At 35.0% G+C, this 23,552-nt stretch overlaps 1 protein-coding gene across 3 annotated transcripts in view; it reads left to right on the forward strand.

The window, feature by feature from the left end:
• GRIK2 (glutamate ionotropic receptor kainate type subunit 2) overlaps positions 1-23,552 on the forward strand; it is a 359,554-nt gene that overhangs the window by 261,163 nt on the left and 74,839 nt on the right. For all 3 annotated transcript variants that reach the window (XM_063153074.1, XM_063153075.1, XM_063153076.1), the window contains 2 exons: positions 6,334-6,452; positions 10,166-10,383. In XM_063153074.1, the coding sequence (XP_063009144.1) occupies positions 6,334-6,452; positions 10,166-10,383 (337 nt within the window). The remainder of the gene's footprint in view (positions 1-6,333; positions 6,453-10,165; positions 10,384-23,552) is intronic.

The following is a 23,552-nucleotide window of genomic DNA, read 5'->3' on the forward strand; positions in this document are numbered from 1 at the left end:
AACGTATACAGGGTAAACATATAAACCAAAATTCTGTAAAGTGTGTATAGAACTTCCACATGAATCTTGTGCCTTTCTAAACTCTAGATTGAATTATATCACTCAAATTGAGAAGATTTATAGATTTTTTTAACAGTGTAAAAAGTCCTTTAGGTTGAATTTCCAGTCAACGGAGAGGTGCTGGTTCAATACTACTGCTTTAGATGGGGATTTTTTTTAATATATAAAAGAGGTGTTAGATGATTAGCACTTTTCAGGAAGCAGCAAAAGCATGGCAGCTATATGAGGGAAGATGATGTGGAAGATGACCACAGTGCAAGCAAGGCACTGAGAAATGTATCTGAGCAGGGCAGGGATGTTGGTAATTACAATCTCTGCTTACAGCCCAGAAGTCATCAGGTGTGACAATGAATGCCACAGGGTGAGACAGTGAAGGATCCAAACAAAAAAAATTTCAATTTTTCTAAAAGCCATATTTTAGGAAAAAAGAAATGAGGCTTTAATAAAGAGAAGCAGTAACATGATTTATTTTTAAATAGTGTAGTACGTTATGATAAAGCATCCTGGATATTCTTGAAAAAGTTTTGAAATATTGTAATTTCTCAGTTCTTATGCAGTAAGAGATGGATTAAGGGTGTAGTCCTGCACAGAAACCCTGTAAAACAATGACTAGAAAAATCGTTCTACACTCTGCTCTAATGAATGAGAGAATGAGTAATTTGATGGAGCTGAGATTAGAACTGATAGTTTGCTGTGTTCAGCGATAACCAGCACTGCATAAGTGTACTCACAGCTCATGAAGAAAATGGGGTAAAATTCTTTTGATTTATCAGTTTCATTAGATAAAGCTTTACAGCTTGTGAAATCTTTGTGCTAATGGTTTTGCAGTAAAACCTCTTGTCTGCTCACTTCTTAGTCTGACTGCAAAAGAGATGTCTATGTGCATGTAAGTGGGTAATCATATTTTCTTTACTTTTCTTCATAGGCCTGATGCAGAGCAAAGTGAGGAAATTTGACAGGTTTGAACTAATGCTGGAATAGTATGCACAGTGTAATTTTGTGCTGTCTGTGGCATATATTGCTGGCTATGAGGACTGTCTTGGTCACATCGTGCTTTAGATAATATTTTTTAATACTGTTTGGTCTAAATTTATTTACATGTTCATTTGAAAACAACAATAGTTACATGGTGTTTGAAATACCGTGGAAAATAATGTAATTTAAAAAAATTAAGCACAACTACCAGTAAATAATCTCATTAGTCCTTTAAGTTATACTTGCATCATACTTCTTTGCAATCGTGTTTTCTTTATTTCCTTTGCCTATATTCATAATTCCATGAGTATAGGGAAGTATTCTATCTGACTACATCGGACCATAAATTAAGTTTATTGTGTTTGACTGTTGTCTTGTAATTTCAAACTATCTTGTAGAGCACAGATTTTTCTTAGCCTTTCCATAGTTGTTATGAGGCTCCTATTTGAGTCAGAACAGAAAGCAGCATCATGTCAGAGATAAGGATGAAAAATTTTTTCAGTATGCATTTTTAAGTAAGAATTGAAGTCCAGGTGCTATAATGGAAGCTGATAACTCTCATGGATTTTTAGCTAAATATTCAGTATCAAACTGTGTTTTAAAAATCTCTTGTGCTTTGTTTCTTTAATCCTGAAGGAAAAAAGTAAAATAATAAATAATAATAAAATAATTTTAAAAAAGAAAAAAAAAATAAAAGAAATGGTTTAGACCATCTGGAAAAGTTATTTATAAGAATTTAACAGGTAACATGCTGAATATGATTGAAGAACAGTACCTGGTACCTGTTTAGCAAATATCTGAAAGCAAAACATAAAACTCAAATGGCCTGTATGTATTACTAATGGGTCCAAGCCACATTTTTCCCACAAGGAGTATCCCTACTGGTCTAAATTCAGTTCTGTGTAATATTCCTAGGCAGCTGTGTTTTGATATAATTCAACTGGAAAATTCAATTACAAATATTACTCCACTACTCCATTTTCTGTTCTCTCTAAATTGCAGTTTGGGGTTTTCTGTTCTTTTTAACAAGTTGCATTGCTCTCCAGAAGATACAGCTTAAATTAACAATGTCTTTATCTCCAGACATTACAGTCTATATTAAGCATATCTATTAATTTGCTTTCAAAACAATACTGTCTTCATGCGATCATCAGAGATAAACTGACAGGTTTTGATTTGAGAACTATTGAATTTGGTGGAGGGTACCCTTTACACATTCTCAGCAGCTTTGAATTGAGCTGATTTGTATGGAACATGCTAGACCACACACCTTTTATGAAAGCAAGTGAAAGTGGCAGTCAGTGTGTGTGACAGGATGTGCTGCTCTGAGTGTAGTGGATCTACACATACCCCATGTCTTCAGTCATGTCTAAACTCATCTAGACTGAGGCCCATGACTGTCTAGGAGACTGTGTTTTTATTTGAGACCAAAACTGTAGAAGCTGTTCTAGTATATCCTGAATAAGTCATGTCTCTTCCTGAGTTTGTCTCAAACTGGGCACTGGAAGGGAGGCGTGAGTGCCTGCAGGTCAAGAATTAACAGAATCTTATGTCATCAAACTCCTAAATACAAAGAGAAGTAGAAATGCTAGCAGTAGATCACAGTTAATATTATGACAGGTTCTGAACTCAAACAGGCTCAAGGAGCCTAAAAAGATCTCCAGTGCTGGCTCCATCACTGATCCAGCTGGTAGGGTGTCCAGGGTCCTGTGGCCACCATCTGGGCTTTATGAAATGCCTTTTTATAGCTATGTTTCCCCACCCTGGAGATGAGTTTCTTGCTTTCTATAAAAATTAATTATCATGTGCAGATAGTTCTTCCAGACCTTTCTGAAAATAGTTTTGAGGGCTTTGGTGGTCTTGATCCAGTGGTACTGGGTCAGCCTTTGATCAATAGTCCATGCCTACTTTTTGACCTCTGTCCTTTGCTTGAACTGTACTGTGTTGTGTTTATTTCAGGAGCCAGAACAAGGGCATTTCTCTAAAAAAATGCTGCCATTTCTCCAACGTACTCCTTCTCCAGTCACATAATGTTCTTTTCCACAACATGTTCTTACCAACAACCCTTGGTTGGCTCCATGGCTATTCAACTATAGGTGTTTGAGACACACACATAAGATCCCTTTTCTTCTGGCTTCTATTATTTCAAATGCTGTGTGAATGCAGAATATAATAAATTACAGTCGTCTCAAATAATTGGCAGTTCTGAAGTAGGTCTGTCTGATCATTGGGCATACTAATTTTAATTTCTAATATCATAGCATATTCCTAAAGCAGAATTAAATTTAACACAAATCTTTCCTCCCTGTGGATTGCTGAGATAGCTGACTTTTAAACATTACTTGCACTAGCCAATAATTTCTGGAGAGTACTTGTACCTTTTCAGTGGGTAGCAGCAATTAGGAAAACTGAAACTCAGGTCTTGGGCAGTTCATTTAGAATCTATTTTTTTAAGTACTTCGGATTACACCTGAAGGTGTTAGAGATTAAGAGACTGTATCTGAAATGTTAGAATAAACACTAGTAGAAATGGGTATATGAGAAGAGTACCTGTTATCAGTGGTCAGAAAAATCAATCTTCAAAATTGCATCTGTTCATTGAAATTCTCTTTTTGCTTTATGCTTGTTCTTGATTGAGCAAATGTTCTGCATTTAAATTAGTAGGAAGGTAGTCCATTAATCAAGGAAAGTGATTATTCTCATAATATCATTTATTATTCCACATTTAAATATTGTGAACAGTTCTGGGATCAGGCAGAAGAAATTTTCCTAACAGTCACTTTCTAATAAGAGAAGCTGATAAAAAAAAAGATTGTATTCTTGATGCTTGCAAACAAGGGAGGTTCTAGCCTGACTTAGATAAATTGTTGTCATGATAACTAAACATGGGAATGATTTTCCCAAGAAGTTGTGGAATTCTTGTCTTTGTGTGTTTTTGAGACATGACTGAACAGTCCCTTGTTTTGAAATAATGGACACTGCCCTGAGCATGATCCTGGCTTATAAAACCTGCTAGGTGAACAAGTAACTCTGTGATTTATGAATATTTCTTGAAATAGGCTAAACAGCATGAAACTTATACACACATGTAGTACATTAAAAAAATTGATTAAGGATCCATACCTTAAGATTTTTACACTAGACAATCTAATATCATAGAGCATCCTTAAAATAGGGAGGAACAGTATTTATCCATAATAAGACAGTATTAATTTTCCTTACTGTATAAGTAGAAAATTCTAAAACTATAAGACTTAGTTTGCATTGTTTCTTTCTCCTGAAGCCATCTTGTATGTCTTGTAGGTTGTTTCCTCCTTTTTTTACAGCTATGGACAATTTTTCTGTGCTTCAAAATAAAATAAAAATTATTAAATAAGATAAGCCATCAGAACCAAAAGGTAAAACTGCCAAGTTATGTTTTAGATTGTTCAGTAATGTCACAATCACTGTAAATAACTTCAAATATATATTTAAATAGAAAAAATATATTTGTTTTGTCTAGCAAACATTGTCCTCACAAGAAAAAGGTGTTTTCCAATTTAATCTTCAAATATCTCTCAGCAAAAGAGTATAAAAGCCTGCTTCAGTTTCACTGAGTGCTTGGTTTCCAGGTTTTGTTGGATTGACAAAACCATGACATGAAAGATATTTAGATTTTTAATGAGACAGTAAACTTCTGATCTAGTTTTACTATAAAGTAATAGAAGAATTCAGGTCACAATGTTTAATTAGAACCCAATCAACATTTTTGCACAGCATATCAGTATTACTTTGGAGATCCAAATGAAACAGTTCTTTGTCAAGTAGACACTTTTAAGACGAGAGGTGCTTTAACATTACATTAAGACCTTCAAAGTGGAACATTTGATTTTATGTATTATAATGTGTTTGAAATATTATTGTGAAAAAAATTCTATTTTTCAAAGTGACAGATGAATTATTCAGATAGCTTTGATTATAAAATACACCAGAAATGTTCTTTCATAAAGGCTGCCTATCCAAGGGTTTTTAACAGAGTGGCTTTAATGATTTGAGAAATTATGAAAATACATTGTTATTGATTTAATAATTAAAATCTGTAATTTTAAAAATTATTGTGCTGGTGTCTTGTGCTAGTTCCATTCTACTGTTGTGATTTTCATTTTTTTCACTCTAATATATTATGCATGTCCAACTATTACACATGTATTCATTAGCAAAGATTTGAAGACATGATTTAAGCATAAAATAAAAGTCTCTCTCAACAGTGTGCCTCCAAGTCCAGGCATGGTGATTAAATCTTTAAAATGATCAGAATAATCCTGCCCATTGCAATTAAAATTTAGTTCTCCAAAAGTACCATGAGGAAGAGAGAACTGAAAATCTTTATTTTACAAAAGAAATTGTAACAAAGAATAATTTATCTAGACATGTTTGCTTGTTTTAGCTACAATTGATAAAATAGCATTTAGATATGAACTCATCATAATGCACAGCAATTGCAAAGCCAAGAATTAGATTGATTGTATATAATCTGCTTGTAATCTATTGCCAGTCTCAGGCAACTTTCTACTATCTCTGTTCTATCTATTTTTGAGATAATGAATTAAATTGTCTTTTCCTTTATGTTTATCTTTTTCTTTTCTTTTCTTTTTTTCTTTTCTCAGAGCCTGGCCCTGCAAGGTGCTTGTGAGTGTCCCCAGCTTCTTTTGGAAAACCTTTCCAGGGATGCTACTGTGCACCTCACAGGACAGGATTCAATTCCTTTATTTTGCTATAGTATTTTTTTTCTGTGAATAGTAGTGTTTGGTGATTAGCAATGTCACTTTTACTGCTAACTATTTATTTTCTGGTATCTTCATTATTTGTAATTTTAATGAGAAAAAAGCATTTTGCCTGATGTATTTTTTTTTTCTAGTGAAGTTCTGTGATTTAACAGATGTTAATTTTCTTTCAAGATGCAAAATACTGACACAGTGGTTATAAGAGCCTAATCCTAAATGGGTCCAATTGTCTGGAATTCTACTGGTGTCAATAAAAGAATAAGTGCTTTGATATTTGCAGGTGGCACTTGGAAACTTTCAGAGCCAATCTGTATGCAACTTTATCAGTATCAGCAGCAGTTAAGAATGTTAATCTTCAATATTTTTTTCTTAATATTGCTGTTAACTGTAATGCAATATCACTGTAAAAACTTTCAATCACTATTTTCTTTATAACCTCTCTTGTTTTTCTTTTTCTTTTGCAGCAGTTTTGCTGGATAGACTTTGTTATGGCTGCATTTTAAATCTGTTCTTTTTCTTCTGTCAATTACCACAGGTTTAGTCCCTATGAGTGGTATAACCCACATCCTTGCAACCCTGATTCAGACGTGGTGGAAAACAATTTTACCTTGCTAAATAGTTTCTGGTTTGGAGTTGGAGCTCTCATGCAGCAAGGTATACGACTCAGTCTGCTCTTTCTCTTGGGCACCATGTCCCACTTTTTGCTGGGGGTCACAGTTCTCTGGCGCAAGTCACTTGCATGGGTGCCTCTGTGCATGTAGCCACAAACCAGCTTTTTTTATGATTATCCAGGCATTCCCAACACCTTATGAATTAGCCTGAAGACAGATAAAAATTTAAGACTTAAAAAAAGTACAGCATAGCCATACAGTTTATATTCTAAACAGGAAACCCTTACTGCGTAATTAAATGAGCTAATCTGTCCATTACCTAAAGCACCTCCATTTCAACAACCTAGGAATGAGTATATCTTTGTCAGATAAGACTATAATATAAAAATCTATTATTTGTTTAATTTTGGTCTAGAAACCTTTCAACTACAGATAGATTTTATCTAGTAGCTAGAACCTATAAAATAAAATAATATAGGAGATTTAATACTGTCCAGCCGTAATTTATATTTTTAAAATCAGAATGACCATTCAACAGGGTCTACATTCAACAATCCATCCATGCAGTGAGAAACTGATGCCATTGCTGACAATAAAATTGGTAGCTGTGTAGTCATATTGCTCAGAGTAAAACCAACATGCAGTTTTAACTATAACTGTCTAAGTAAAATGCTTAAGCACGTTCTTAAAACTCTGTAATTTCCTTGTCATATTCCTCTTATTTTGAAAGCATACCAAATATATAGATCCATAAAAATATATCACCATTTTATTGCCCTTTTCCATAAGGATTTGAACACAGTCATATAATATCAGACACATTTGAATAGCACAGTTTCATTTTTTGCACTGACATTTCACTGGGCAATATAGCGTAATACAAAAGATTGTTATTCCTGTTAAAGAGCCATTAAAAGGAATGGCTTTTCTTTCTGGAAAAACAACCATTGCATATCCCCCCAAAAAATCATAGAAATTGCTGGCAGGAACAAGTACATATTGGTAGAGTTGTTTTAATGAATATACCTGAGCAATCATTTTTAAAACTTACCTTATAAGTACACCAGCCATAAATAAATCCTGGTTTTAACTCGTCAAATGATTTCATGAAGCTTTCCTGTAACTGCAGTAAATATTCTGTGATATATCAAGTTTGTAGGCTTAAAAAGTCTCTAATGCCTCAGCAAGCAGAGTACTGTGCTCAGAAAAACGTGAATTAATGGGTAAAAAGAAATCAGGATTTCAAATCAGAAATAAAAATATGTCTTTAGTTGGCTAAGTGTTTACTATCAACTAAGTTGTCAATATACATGTCAAGAAATTATATAGTTGAAACACAATTGCCAAATACATGTTTGTAAGATAATGATTGCTTTTAAGGAAGCTATCAAAAAAAGGGATGCTAAATGAAAGAAAGTATTTCAAATTCCATTCACAGTTCTCAGGATTGTTAGAATTTCTATCAATGCTGAGTTTTATTTCTTATGTGGCTTTATGCTTCTATGATGGAAAAAGCAATTTAGATTTTTGTATCATCTTTTTGCAAGAAAAAGGTTTTTTAGTCTGTAACATCTAAATATTGTTTCTGAGAATCAAAATAAGAAAAAAACCCCCAACCTTCATTTTAAAAGATATCTTTGGAGGATAATAGTTTTCCTTGAAGGAAAACTAGTTTTTCAGAATTAAGGCTGACCCTCTGTCCTTGCCTTAAATTGTTTTACCTTTACTCAGTTCAGCCTTTAATAAACTTTAAAGGCATCATTGTGAGGATGCAGCATCAGTCTTGATTTTGTTGATTGCTTTAAAAAGAAATCTCAAAAACCTAAAGTCATCTAATAGTAGGCTTTCAGACAAGCATGGAAGTTCTCATCTAATAGCAGTAACAATATAGAAGCACTTGGGCCATACTCATATGGAAGTAGGAAGTGCCGCTCCTTTACAAAAGATTTGCTTAGTGCTGGAGGACACATGACAGAGGAAACTCATGCATGTCTTGCTGGCACCTCCTGCTCCCAGGAAACTGTGGGATATGGTGCTAGACATGGCGTTACCTTGGGTACATGACAGTCAGCCCCTGACCAGGCTCTGTTTCACGGGCCCAGGCGGTTTCAGTCGCTTTCAGCCCCTGGTAAGGAACGAGCTCGTGGGAACCGGGGCAGCTGCGGCCAATGGCTCCACTCTTCTCTTCCTTCCAGTCCTGTCTGACGTTACTGGTGCTGGTGTTTAAAATGAAATGAGAGCAATTAAAAAGAGTTAATGATAGCGGGCTTGTTGGGAAATCTCTTAGTGCTATGGTGTCTAAGTGTCTGACTAACAGGGCCTAGGAGCAACTCCATCAGACAGGTACTTTTCTACTTTTTCCCTTGCAGAATTCTAGGCAGAGTCTGGCGCTGGAGTTGGCTGTCATGTCCAAGTCTGTCAGCCTTTTTTGTTTGAAACAGCAAGGGTAAGATGAACTGCAGGGTAAGATGGGCTGTTTTTGAATACAGTAGTCCAGTTATGATACCACTTCTTTTTTCCCTTTCTTTTGTTTTCTTCCTCCTTCCCTCCCTCCCCAGCCCTTCTGTTCTTTTTTTTCACATTGAGTTTGGAAGTTTGACATAATCTTTCACCTATATGAAGATGTGTTACCTTGCTGGACCAGTTCCTTAACTAATTCAATATAAGCACTAAAATTTAACAGGAATAAAATAGTCCATCTTGCCTTCATTCCATTTTACCCAGGAGACATAAGAGCAAACATAGTAACCAATTAACAAAAAGGGGTTGTTTCAGTACAATGGTATAAAGGATATGATGAAACTGTTTCCTTGAAAACAAGTTTCCAGATACTTCTAAAAGATCTTATATAAAGTTCTCAAAATGAAGCTTGAAATTGTTTATTTGACATCATTAGAAATTTCATTTCATTCAATTATAACATTATGGAAAAAATCCATACATGCTCATTTATGAAAAATATTTGTAATTGTACATTACAGTGAATTTAATTTATTCCTATTTTTTGTAATTATACACAAGAGGAGTTTATGTGCTTCAATTTGTCTCATTAGGCTCTAAATTTGCATTAAAAATTATGCAAATTACTATACAGTGTCTGTCTCCCCCTCCATTCTTTAGTGCCATGAGCAGGCAACTCCAGCAATGCATTATAATATATCTTTATCAAGTTTATGTATAGACGTCTAATATTTTTATTACTATTCTATTTAATTGAAGTTTTTTAGTGTAGCCACCCATATTTATATGAAATTGTGGGGCTAAACATAGAGATGGGAGACGTTAATTTTTTTATCTCAACATTTAATAAACTATCCTTTACAGTAATGCAAATGAAAAAAACTCAAAAGCATATTTTTAATAGATTTAAGGTTTTGTTATTCAGATATGAAATCCTTTATTTCATATCTAGTGCCTTCATCAATTGCTTATTTTTTCTGGAAAGCAAGTTGAAGTAACTGCTTTTTACTCTTGGTATTTATATATATGTTTAGAAATTCTAAAATGAAACTGATCAGCAAATCTCCCATTACTATATTTTGATTCCCACAGCTCCAAAAAGATATGTCTTTATAAATTTAACCAGTTATTTTGCATTTCAGTTGTGTGTGTTTGTACAAGCTGTACATCTAAACCTGTAGCTCAAAGATTTTTTTTGCACAGTGAATCCATTTCCCCACTGTGGCAAAAAGTACTGAACACTGATTAATTGTTTTCTGTGCATCCGTTTCACCTTTCTCCCCTGGTTTTCGTTAGGTTCTGAGCTCATGCCTAAAGCCCTCTCCACCAGGATAGTGGGAGGCATTTGGTGGTTTTTCACACTTATCATCATTTCCTCGTACACTGCTAACCTAGCCGCCTTTCTGACAGTGGAGCGCATGGAGTCCCCCATTGATTCTGCTGACGACTTGGCCAAGCAGACAAAGATAGAGTATGGGGCAGTTGAAGATGGAGCAACCATGACTTTTTTCAAGGTATGTTTTGTATTCTGTTTGGGATGTTATGACATGATTTTGGGAGGGAAAGCTTTTGCACCTTGCTGAAGGGCAGCTACTATGATTCCTGATGCTGTCAAAAACAAGTGGAATTTTTTTTTTTATTAAAAAGATAGCAAAAGAATCAAATGAAAACTCTCTCAAAGCTTTTTTGATGATTTTCTATTAATGAATTGAATTTATAGCAGTGAAGTACGTGAAGAAACCTGAGTACTTTCCTCAGATCTTCTATAGCTACATACATGATTAAACTTTGTCCTATTAAAAGTTAGTTTTAATTCAAGAGCATTATACCTAGTTGTAATCTTTACTCAAGAAACACTAAGGGTATTAGTGGCTGTACTGAGGAAAACTTTTTGAACTTCATAATTTTGAGAAACTTTTGAATGAAATTTTGAGTCCAAGTAAAAATCTCAGATTATCCCAGTTTTTCTATTTCTCTTAACCTGCTAATAAGATAATTAAATTTGAAATATAGTGAAGTGAGATACTGAATTAGAGGAAAATATTTCTTGTCTAGATTCATCAGGCATTTAAGCAGACTTAAATTAGTGATAAATATTTATGAAAGAAGATGGTTTGTTCTCTCCTGATGCTGGATAGCACAGAGGTGTCTCAGATCTTCCAGAGAGGTATTTAACAATATTTGCCTGATCTTTGGTAAATTCTGAAGATTTTTTGGCTAGTATAGCCTAGTTTTAAGAATTATTATGCTATTACCTAAGGCTCTGTGTTGGCTGTCACACTGGCATTTGTAATCAGCAAAGTAAGGACCAAAGTAGCTTTTAAACTGGTACAGAAATTGAAGACACTGTGCTCAGTTTCTCTCATGAAATTTAAAGAGCACAAGATTTGTTTACATATCAAGGCTAAATAATCTCTATTTAATCCTATGACCATAGACCTTGTACCCAATCAAAGTGTACAATTAGTTTTAATTTAAAAAATAAATACTTTCTAAGGCTCTCAGCTTCTGCTTGGAAATAAAAATCATTCAGCTCCAATATCTCAGAATGTTTCAGGCTGCTTAACTTAAACCATGCATTGGGAATGTTCTGAGTATTCTCCTCTGAATACTCATTGGAAAAGGAGCTGATGAAATTGATAGAAGTAACTAATCAGTTAGAGATCTCTTTGTGTTAGGAAATGTGTAGTTAAAAGTAACAAAGTTGAAAGTTTAAAGACTGAGTGTTTTAAAAATGTCAAAATTATTTTTGTCTTGAGACATAAAAAGTAAGGTATTTATTGAAATACCAGAAAACACTCTAGGATTTGACTTAATTATAGTATGGCAGAAAATTTTGATCTAATTCTATTTTAGATTCAAACTGTAGACATTGTGGAAATATTAGGAAGCAACTTTAAATTTTTAGTTTTCCTTCTCATCCTCATTTTCTAATAGCATGTTTTGTTTTTTTTTTAATACTTCTAAGGTAGGTTTTTTAAATTTCTAAGTGCAAAGTGCATCCCTCTTTCTGTGGACTTTTTTCCCCCACACATATTACTATGGTACTCCCTTTTGTGCAAAATTATTCCTTTCTGCTTTCTTTATTCTTCTGTTTACATTTGTCCAGATATATTTTGTGATTATCTAATGTATTGTATCCAAGAACTACAGGCCTTATGTCTAATGAAATAGCATTTTCACATCCTTCACTGAAGATATTTTTGCAGTTGAAATAACCCTAGACATAAACACAACAGATTTAGGATGTCAGATCACATAATTTAACATTATTTTTTTTACATTAATTAATTTTCCTCCTTTATTATGAGTGAAAAAGAGAAATTATAAGAAAACATAGAATTTATCTATTCATCTGCAAAATTTTAGGTCAAATTAAGGTTTATTCTATTGAAAATATATATTTTCTCAATTAATGTGTGAACAAATCATTATTAGCAAGTGTTTTATGGTATGAAACTGAAACAAAAACCATTCCAACTTGGAACCAACTGATTTGAAATATTTTTCTGTTGTTTACTACCTCATCTGGTAGAAAATTAATTTATATTATTTGTTACTACTATTAATATTTTTTATTATTAATGGATACTAATTGCCTAATGAAATTAATTTAAACTTAAGCATTAGACGTAGCTACATCTGTTCTTGAAGATTATCAATAAGTGAAAATCATGCTCAAATAGGAAAGTAAAGGAAAAATACACAATCCCATTTGATTCATTCAGTATCTGAAGCAATCTGCAGGAGAACATTAGGGTTGTCTTGATCTAAGTGCTATTCACCAGAGCTGCCTCTGTAAGGAATGAGGTTAGTTACGTATGTATTCCATGAAAGATAAACCAAAACACATATGTATATATACAGCCTTTAATTGTGAAGTTCCTGGTAAAATCAGGTATTTTTCCCTAATGATGTGGAGTTATCAGAAAGTAAAATACTATAATTTTGGTCAACATAGTATATCTGCATTTGCGTGTTTTCAAAATATACTTCTAGTCAGCAAAAGCTAATTACTTCAAGAATATAATTTCCTTACATAAAAAAAGATAAAAATGCAAGAAAATATTTTAAACTAACAATTGAAGTGGAATTGCATTACAAGGTCCTGCTAGAATTGAATATCTTATAGAGAATGTTAAAAAATACAAAGAGCATTTAAGCCCAGGACACTGATAAAACAGTTTTAAATGGTATGTATTATATCCTCTGATATATAGATAACTGAATATCAAGTAGGAAGTTCCATTTTGTATGGCATTAAGGAAAATACTAATGAACTTTTGTGTCCTGTTCTGGTCATCACACTTTGAAAATATGCTTAAAATTGGAAAGGGTTCATTAAAGGTGAAGGAGTGACTGTAGGTCTGAAAATAAGCATTGCAGTTAGAGGCTAAAGATCTGCCTGTTTAATCTGCTGAAGAGAAGGTTAAGAGGTGACTTGATCATGGTTTGAAAATGCCTTAATGGGAATGAGAATTTTGACAGTGGATGACTCACTAATCTAGCAGAAAAAGGCATAATGAGATCCAATGTTTCATAGCTGAAGTTAGGGAAATTCAGACCAGAAATAAGGTGCATATTTTAAGAGTGAGAGTCATTAACCACTGATATAACTTATCTAGGAGTGGGTTGGATTCATCCATCAAAGGCAGCCATTATGAGGAGGATAGATGCAGCATAACACAAGCATGTTGTTCTTTTGATTTAGAGGTTACTCCATGAAAGAGATAGCCTTCATTATGCAGGAGATCAGATTAGGTTTGAGTAGTACTCTTGTACTTCAAAAATCTAAGAGGGTATGGGTTCTGGGGGTAGGGCTTGCACAAAGATAATTGAGAGGATAAATTTGTCATCTGTGTGTATGTTTATCCTCAGCTACTTTTGTCTTGTTTTAATGAGAGTGGATTGAGTAAAACAGTGACACTGTGTTACAATAAGATATAAAGACCCAAATGGTTTGCTAATGTTAAATGAAATTATCATATCTTGGTAAAGTTATTAGTTCCAATCACAGTGAGGCTTGGTAGCTGCCCTTAAGACTGACATTAATTTCTGCATAAATTAGCTATATAGCAGTCTATTCAATTCTTTTCTTAAAAAAACACTTTGGAGTGTGGCCAAAGCTATGTGGTGCTAAAAAAAAAAAAGCTATTATGGAGGGGAACCTAAATGGGCATCATACAAACAAGCTAACTGCTGGATTAAAAGCTCCTGAAGGTAAAATCTTGGACAAAATCTGGGATATATGTTGAAAATGCTGTTAGTCTTGTGAATCAAATATCCTTGTGAAACAGCTTTGATGAAAAAGGAGAAGGTTATCTTCAGGCTTTTACTAGGTCCTTCATCCCATGCCTCCTCATGGTCTGAGAAACATGAATTACAAGTCTTTCAGAAGCCAGAAAGCAAAAGAAAATTTCAGTGCTCTCTCCTCTTAAGATCTGCTTATCTGGTCTGAGCGTGGAAAGTAAATAATTTTACAAGTCCATTACATGTCTGGTGGGTCTGCTCTGCTAATTCATTGTTAATAATAAAGAAAACCTCAGTATAGTCCAAGAATTGGAAGGAAAGATATGTGAAAGTAAGTTCTAAGCCTTATATGCTTTTAGGCTAGGAGTGTCCATTACCAATACATACTTTGATCTTTCTCAGATTATGTATGCTTTTTTAGTTATGAAAATGTCTTCCTTTCTCTTGGCTGCTATTGTCCCTATTGAACACTTTCAAATTTCAGAAACCTGTTCTTTTTCCTGTTTGGAATAAAATAAAAAGCATTTATTATTTTTATGAAAGGTAGTGATCTTACACTAACTGTTCTTGGATGAAAAAAGCTTCAGATTTTTTATTGTCTCTCATTTCTATGGTCTCTCAGTTTGTGTTTCTCACTTGGTTTTATTGCTGAATAACAATTCTAACAATATTAATTCTACCCAGCTTCTATTTACACCACACTTCTCTACTCACACACAAAAAAACCTAGTTCAATACACATATGAGGTCTACAATGTTAAGATATTTCTTGTGTCAAGTGCTTTTGTTTCTCCCATAATTTTTCATACATGTAACTTTCAGTGTCAGAATTTCTTCCTTTCTTGGTTTTTGTACAGTACCAGGTACAATGGAAGTTTTCTTACTTATGGTTGCTAAGCATCTGCATACCAAATAGTAAAAACCAAAGTACTTTTTCATTCTCTAATAGCAGTAAATTAGTGCCATTACTCCTTTATCACAAATAAAAGGTCTTACCTTTCTGTGAGACATGTATTTTATATTCTAGTTTTGTTGATAAGGAAGCTGAAGCACTAAATAGGATTGCATCTTTTTCAAGATCACTTTGTGAAAGGTAGATAGGAAACTAATTCTGGTGAAAGGTAGACATGGGACTAATTCAGGAAAGCTGACTCACATACCTTAGAATTAGCAGACTATTCTGTTTACCAATTATATTTGCATTTTATTCTTTAGGATCAGGTTTTATACTCCAGCTCTACTTTTCTACAATATATTTCATTTCTTCCTGCACTGCTTTCTCTCTATAAAGAGCCATGTTGCTCATCTTTTTTAGTCATTTTCCTTTTCCCCCATGCGCACACAGTTTACCCTAGCCTGTTTGTTGCCACCCCTCTGAGGAAATTTAGGGAATCAACAATTAAGAACTTTTTGTCTGTCTTCCCTTTCCACATTCTCAGCCTGTTGTTATAAGAAATGGCATTAAGCTCTATACATTACAGTCTCAGAAACACTCTTTTACAGCTGAAGGAAGGAGCTATAGGGGAATTCTCCCACTGCTTGCAACTGGAGTACAAATGACAAATTCTCTGACATAAATGGAAGAACAGCAGAAAGAATAAAGGTATTAATGTCATACATTTGTCATGTGTGAGGTTGGCATTGATGTGCACAAAGCCAGTACTTCAGTGGCATTTTCAAGTCTGGGTTTGAACATTGTAATAAACAAATGATATTTATTTGCTTAACAAGTAAAGATGCAATACAAACACATGGGTGTATACACACAGAGAACCTTTAGTTCAATGCTTTGTGTAAAACAACGTGAAGTTTGGCAGTGAGTGTTAATTATTTGGTGCAATTGTTGCAAGTCAATGAGAGAAGTAGCATTTATGTGTTTTTCAAATATGCAGTGACTGACAGTGACTAATGGAAAACAATCTTTTGAGTCACAGCTTCCATGTACTAACTTTGATAATGCATAAAAAATAATTGGTAAGAGATACATATTCAGTTTGATTTTATAGTATTTCATTTTATAGAAAAGTTGCCTTTTGATGTAACAAATACAGACTTGTCCCTGCATGAAAAAACATGTGGTACATTTTGCTAAAAAGGGAATTGAATATAAATACCATGTAAATATTTTTTTTCTTCTTTTTGATCATGCTGGTTTGTACCTAACTGCCAGAAAAATCTAGAGCTTAAACTCATAATTTCCTCTTAGTCATGATTCCCTCTTTGCAAGAACACTACTTAGTTAACCATTGCTTCTTCTAATGTAAGAAAAAAAATAAAAAAAATAGGCAGATATAGTTCTAAATCTCTAAAACAAGGTCTGTGGTCACTCCATACAGTTATAAGAACTAATCTCCAATAGCAGAGCCTGTGAGAGTGAGATATAGGCTTTGTCCAGAGATCTTAAAGCATGTCTGCCTCACTGAGTTCTACTTATTTTTGTAAAAGATCAGGGAAGTTAGGCAATGGTAGGTAGGTTGTATGATACATTTACAGAGACTATAACAAGAAGAACAGTTCATTTGAATTCTATATTAAAGAAATTACAATAAATTCGGTACCATTAAGTTCTATGGGGTGAACTGTCTTTCTTTTGAATTTGAAGGCAGAAAGCAGAACAAATTCACAGAAAGTGCTTCCTTCCAAGTAACTGTGTACTTATGGGGACAATGATTTTATGCTGTCTTGACCCTTAGAGTGATTATTATTCCTACAGTAAATATGAGCAGATGTTTTGCTTTTTGTTGCATTTGAGTGCTGTGTCATGAAACTAAAAATAGATGGAGTGCAACAGAAATTCATTATCTTTTCACTCTCATGTTTGTCCCCCACCCATGACTTTTCCCTTCTCTTTCTCCTTTCCCTGTTCCTCATTTCTTATACCCTTCAATAAGAACTGAAAAAGATGAACATGACTAGTCAACTTTTTCATTTCTACAAAGATTATTTTATATATCCAGATAGTAGGTACTCTTTATAAGCTGCTGGATAGAATTTGGTTATACTTAAAAACTATAAGATTCATATTTATCATTTACATTTGTCTCAGGCTACAGCTCTTAGAAATAGATGAAACATGTAGAAATGCCTTTTGATGTCCTCTCAAGGAAAAAAAAACCCAACAAATTTCCAGTGAAAACAAGAGTAGACATGCACAAAAATTAAAATACTGAAAAAAAGTCATTAAGATATGAATTTAATCCCCACTAATTATTTTTGAAATGAAGTCTAAGAGAGACATCAAAAATAAATGAAAAGTTGGCATTATGAACATACTAGTTTCCCTTTGAATCAATTAAACATTTCCATAACTCAGTACCAGTTTCTGTCTTACCAAAATTCTTCAGAAAGGAAAAAGTGTTGTGCTGATCTCCCCATTGAACTCTCAGGTGGGCTATCCTATGGTCCAATAAATATTTTTGAGTATTACTATTATACAGAGGCAAAATAAACATTCAAAAAAGAAGTTGGCATTTGCACTATTTTTCAAAATTGCATCCAAGAATATGATTAATTAGTGTGCATGCTTCAATAATCCATACTGTAGGTACATGGTGGAGACAATCTGAATAAAATCAATCGTTCTCAGTGTATAAGGTATGATAAAATATAGCAAGATCTAATTTCCAGTTGGATAGGAATATGGGGATACAAGAAATCAGAGCCCAGACTGGGTAAAAAACACCAGCTTTACATTTCTCCTTAGAAAGTAAACTTTGATATGCATGTGTTACCCAAACCACAGTTTGAGCCTGAAATTATGTCAGGGTTATTTATCAGCAAAAGACAAGAATTTTATCAAAGATAGATTATTCAGAGGGATGTAATAATCTAGACATTTGAAAAATCACTTTCTACTTAAGAGAAACCCACTCTGCCTCTTTTTTTTAGAGAATGCACAGTGATGCCACAAAAGACAACAATCACAGAATCACAGACTGGGTAAGGTTAGAAGGGACCATAGTGGGTCACCTGGTCCAACCTCCCTGCCTAAAACAGGGTCATCCTACAGCGCATTGTATGGAATTTTGTCCAAACAGTTCTTGAATATCTCCAGTGAGGGAGACTCTACAACCTCTCCGGACACCCTGTTCCAGTGCTCACTCATTCACACAGTAAAGAAATTTTTCCTCATATTCAGCTGGAACTTTCTGTGCATCTGTTTCTGCTCATTGCCTCTTGTGCTGCTGCTGGGCAGCACTGAGCAAAGCCTGGCTCCATCCTCCTGACATCCCCCTTCAGATACTTACTCACATGGATGTCGTCCCCCTTATTCATCTCCTCACAAGGCCAAACAGGCTGAGCTCCCTCAGCCCCTCCTCATAACAGAGATACTCCAGGCCCTTGCTTATGTTCGTAGCCCTCCTCTGGATTTGTTCCAGCAGCATCCTGTCTCTCTAGTACTGAGGAGCCCAGAACTGCTCACAGCACTCCAGTCAGGATCACCTCCTTCAACCTGCTGGCAATGCTTCACCTAATGCATCCTAAAACACCATTGACTTTCCTTTGAAGTCAGATGAGTTTAATCACCACTAATTGCTGTAAATTGCTTTTCTCAATAGCTTTTTATTTTGTATTGTTTTGTTTTATTTTATTTTCAGCCAGTCCAACTCCAAGTTGTCCAACCTCTTCTCCTACCTTCAGCCTCAAGCACTGCTGGCTGCGCATGCCTTAGGCCTGTGGCAAGAGTCAACCCTGCTATCTCATCCAGCTGCAAATGAACATTTTTGTTGTTGCATTTTTATTTTTGGTTGTGAAGAAAACTGCTCCAGCTGCTAGAAAGCTAGAACTTATTGGAATGGAGTAGGGCAGGGCAGTCTCATATTGTCGTGCTAAATGTGAAAGCCACTGGGAATCCACACCCTTTGGGAAATGAGTTATGTCACCTAGACATTTGAAAGTGTGACAATGAGAAAAATCAACACTGAAGTTGCTGACAGAATATACATTTTCTTTATGTACTAATGTAGGTTGTGTCTTAACAGGTAACCCATTTTGCTTCCTTCCCCTTACCTGATGCTCTCCACTTTCTGGCCTCTTCAGGGCCTGTAATGACACTGCTGACAGGATAAGTTGTAAGAGAATTACTGATCTCTGGGTTCTCATCATAAGTTTAGTTGCAAGGCTTTTCCCTCAGAAATGCATAACCTAATTGCTCTCTCTCCTTATCACCTTTCTCTCCTCCTGCTGTTTTCCTCAGGAGGCAGGGCGAGAACACTTCTCTTTTATTCTTCTCTTTTCAGCTTTTTTCCCCTTTATGTTTGTCTTCAGATCTTGAGCAAGGTGAGAAAGGGACCTGAACCAGATCATAAAGAAACCTTTAACTGCAAACAGCATTCTGTATGAAAGACATAATTCAGACACAGGGTTTGTTTAGGAAATTCAGAGTACATCTGAACATTTTTAACTATCAGAGTTTAAAAAAAATTGCCTTATTCTTCAAAGCAAATAGATCTGTCACCAAGAAGCCATGTAAAGTTTCCCAGATTTGATCTATGACTCATCCTGGGAATGCTCTTCAGAAGCAATTCTCCAGAGTGAACGGGCCCTGGGTTCAGCTATTTTTTTTGTGAGATCCTGCCATATGAGTACCCTTCAGTACTGAATTTCTGCCCACTAAAATATCCTGGAATTCTCCATTCATTAGCAGTGTTGAACTCTTAGTTCTGCCTGTCAATTTATATATCATAGTACTGAGGTGTTGCCCAACTACATTAGCATTGCTTTGTGTACAGAAATATTTTCAGTGCCAGAATTGCCCCAGACATCACCTAAAGTCTTATTATGCTGATGAATTTCTTCTCCAGATTTATTAATTTCTCCAAACAGAGTGCCTGTTGAGATTGATTAAACCATCCTTTTTGCAGTAGATCTATGATAATAATTATGTAATTATGCAAGCTTTTTGCCTTTTAGGCATTTTTCTTTATCCATGCATTAATTGAACTTGTATTTAATGTATCAAAGATCCTTAATCTGCACAATATACTTGACTAGTTTATAAAAAACTATACTAAAGTATGCTTTAGAGTCACAGAATCACAGAGTTGTTTAGGTTGGAAAAGAGCTCTGAGTCCAACCATTAACATAATACTACCAAGTCCACCACCCAGCCGTGTCCTAAAGAACCCTGTCTGCACGTCTTTTAAACACCTCCAGGGTTTATGACATAATCACTGCCTTGAGCAGCCTCTTCCAACTCTGATAGTCCTTTCCAGGGAGAAATTTTTACTAATATCCAGTCTTAATTTACCCTGACAAAATCTGAGGTAATCTCCTCTCATCCTGTTATGTGTTCCTTTGAAGAACAGACTACCTACCTTGCTACAATCTCTTTTCAGGTAGTTGTAGTGAATTTACATAAAGGTGTCCCCTGTGGCTCCTATTCTTCAGGCTAAAGACCCCATCTTCCTCAGATGATCCTCATAAGACCTGTGCTCAGGACCCATCACCAACTCTGTTGTCCTTCTCTGGTTTTCCTGTACCTCAGTTTCTTTATGGTGGCAGTGAGGCTCAGAACTGGACACAGATTCCGAGGTGTGGGCTCATCAGTGCCAATTACAGGAGGATAATCACTGCCCTGGTCCTGCTGACCACACTGTTGCTGATGCAGGCCAGGATGCCATTGGTCTTGGACACTGCTGGCTCATATACAGCCAGTTCCCAACCAACATCCCCTGGTCTTTTTCCCTGGGGAAGCTTTCTGGAATAGTGGCTGCTCGGGAGCTGCTCTGCTCTGCCTGCAGCTCTGCATGGGGCTGGGACCCAAGTGCAGGATCCAGCAATTGGCCTTGTTGAACACTTGGCTTCAGCCCACCAATCCATCCGTTTCTGATCCCTCTCCAGAGCCTTTCTATCTTCCAGCAGACCAACATTCCCAAGCAACTTGATGTCATCTAGAAACTGACTGAGGCTGCATTTGATCTCCTAATCCAGATAATTGATAAAAACGTTTAACAGGACTGGGGCCAATACTGAGCCCTGGAGAACACCAGTAGTGACCAGCTGCCAAAGGATAATATATTACTCTATTCATCAGTCTTTGGGCTCAGCCATCCAGACATATTTTTACCCAACAAGGAGTATACCCGTCCAAGCCATGCATAGTCAGTGATCAGAAAGAAATATTGAAAAGCATTTTGCATGCAAAATCCAGATAAGTTATCATGTGAGTTATTGTGGTTTGAAGGAAACATGAGAGCTTTTGCTATACATACTATTAGCAAACTATTATTTACTAGCAAAGGATATAACTGACCTTTAAATATTTGTTTGCATATCTTTGCATTTGAAAACTGAAATCTGTTACCTCTCAACAAACTTTTAAAAATGGCAAACACCATGGAGGCCTTTGAAGACTTGAATTTCTGGGTGTTTCTTCAAAGAACTCTTACTTTCCTTTGCTGCAGGCCAGTGGCAAGACAGAAACAGTTCTGTTACCCTTTTATAGCTCTCACTGTCTTTCTGTGTCTTTCTTTTTTTTAATACTAGTGATACCTTCCTTAAGTTACCAGGACTCTTCCAGAACTATTTAGAAGCTTCTATTTGACATTTCTGATAGAAGTTTCATGAACTCTTACATACATTTCCACCTTCTGAAAAAGGAATATGCTCCCTAAAGGAACTTTCCGTGAGGAAGGAATACTAGCACCAAAAATTTTCTGTGATTTGATAGAAATGCTCTCTACCTCTTCCTTCACCCTATTACCTTGTCTGGCAAAGAAGCTTTGAGGACAGTTTCTTTGATTCTAAGACTTTTATCTAAGCCTATCCAGGTAGTTATCATTCAAGTGTATTTTTATTCAGGCTGAATTACTAAGGAACTTATTTGAATTGAATAAAAAGACAGCTTGGTTTCTTAATTTATTTTATGGTTACACCTTGTATTCCTGATGCAGTTTTTGTTCCTTGAAGAGCAGAGATACTTATCATAGTTCATTATAGATGTGAGATCCAACAATGCCATTCTAGTCAGGGGTTTGGCTACCCCTACAATCAGAAGTTAATGGTGGAAACACTGATTTTCCTCTTCCAGTCACAGTCTGTTCATAATGAAGAAGATTCGTTAGTTTTAGTCACTGTCTTTTCAAATCAGATCATCAAAGATGAAAGGAGGTTTGAAGGGGAACTATGGGGCTCATTTCACAGAAGTACTGAGGCCAATTATTTTTTACATTCTTTTTCACTCATAAAGGGTTTCTAGATTTCTTTCCAAGCTGGAGCTTGATTTCTAAATACTTCAAATGAATGTCTTAACACTTACAAAAAATCAGTGAGACTTGTGGTCTTAATCTTTAGGTTTTCAATTTTCATTTCCCAAATGTAGAATTACTTTGGTAAATTGAATCTCTAACTTTTAGTGGAATAAATATAACAGCAAAACCACCAGCACTGTCAAAGGCTGTAGTAGCAATAACTTGTGATTTGCATTTTTTTATTACTTTTTAATTTGCTGACATTAGTGATGGAATCAAGTAATTAAAAACCTCCTGTTATTATGTATTTGTCACTCAATTTTTAAATATTTTATTTTCTTACACTGTATTGCATTATTCAAACCCTATATTAATGTTATCAGCTGCTACTCGTAGTTAGTTTTGCTTCATGGGCAATATGTTTAGGAAAGGTAATTTATTATTCTTTGTAGATATAGGAACTGTAAAAGAAAGTTTGGCATCCAGAAAATAGTAATGAGTAAAAGCAAGGAATAGGCTGTATTGCTGAAGATTCTCCAAATTCTTAGGATAGGACTGTACTAAAATTAGATGGGAAAATTGGTACATTGGTATAGAAAGGATGTCAACTGTTAATTGAGAGAATTTAATAGGAAGGCATAATAATATCCTGTGTTTTGGTGTCAAAGCCAGAAAATATACACAAACAAAAAAACACATGATTTGTTTGCGTAGGAAAGATGTAGGTTTTAAAACACGTGAGGCAGGTTCCTCCTCACTCCAAAATGTAGATACCTGCTTTCCTCTTCAGTAGCCTTGTAGGTGCCCCTGACTGACACTGGAAAGAAACTGGAAGGCACCAGAAAGTAAATGCTCTGTACTAAGCAAATGTCCTGGAAGGAGAGAGCTCTCCAGAGCTACAGACATTAACCTGTATTGTGAGAAGAGAAACTTAGGTTAGTACTTGGGTATAGATACTTAATGTGTAGGTGGCTAAAAGTATTTAAGAAGAATCTCATAAAATTTATGGTCACTTTTTAAACACAAGGCACTTTTCATATAGGTATAAACTACAGTTTGACCATAGGGAGAGGTGGTAATTAAAAAAATGTTTGTACTCAAATTAATTAATTTTACAAGGAATAATATACATAATTCCTGTTCTATAGTAAAACTGACTGACTTATCTATCAGAGTGGGAATATTTCTTTTAGAGTAATGGTATAAAAATTGCAAATAAATTATTTTCTAACAAGATGGCA

Source organism: Melospiza melodia, chromosome 3, assembly GCF_035770615.1.
Source record: "Melospiza melodia melodia isolate bMelMel2 chromosome 3, bMelMel2.pri, whole genome shotgun sequence".
NCBI classification, from domain to species: domain Eukaryota; kingdom Metazoa; phylum Chordata; class Aves; order Passeriformes; family Passerellidae; genus Melospiza; species Melospiza melodia.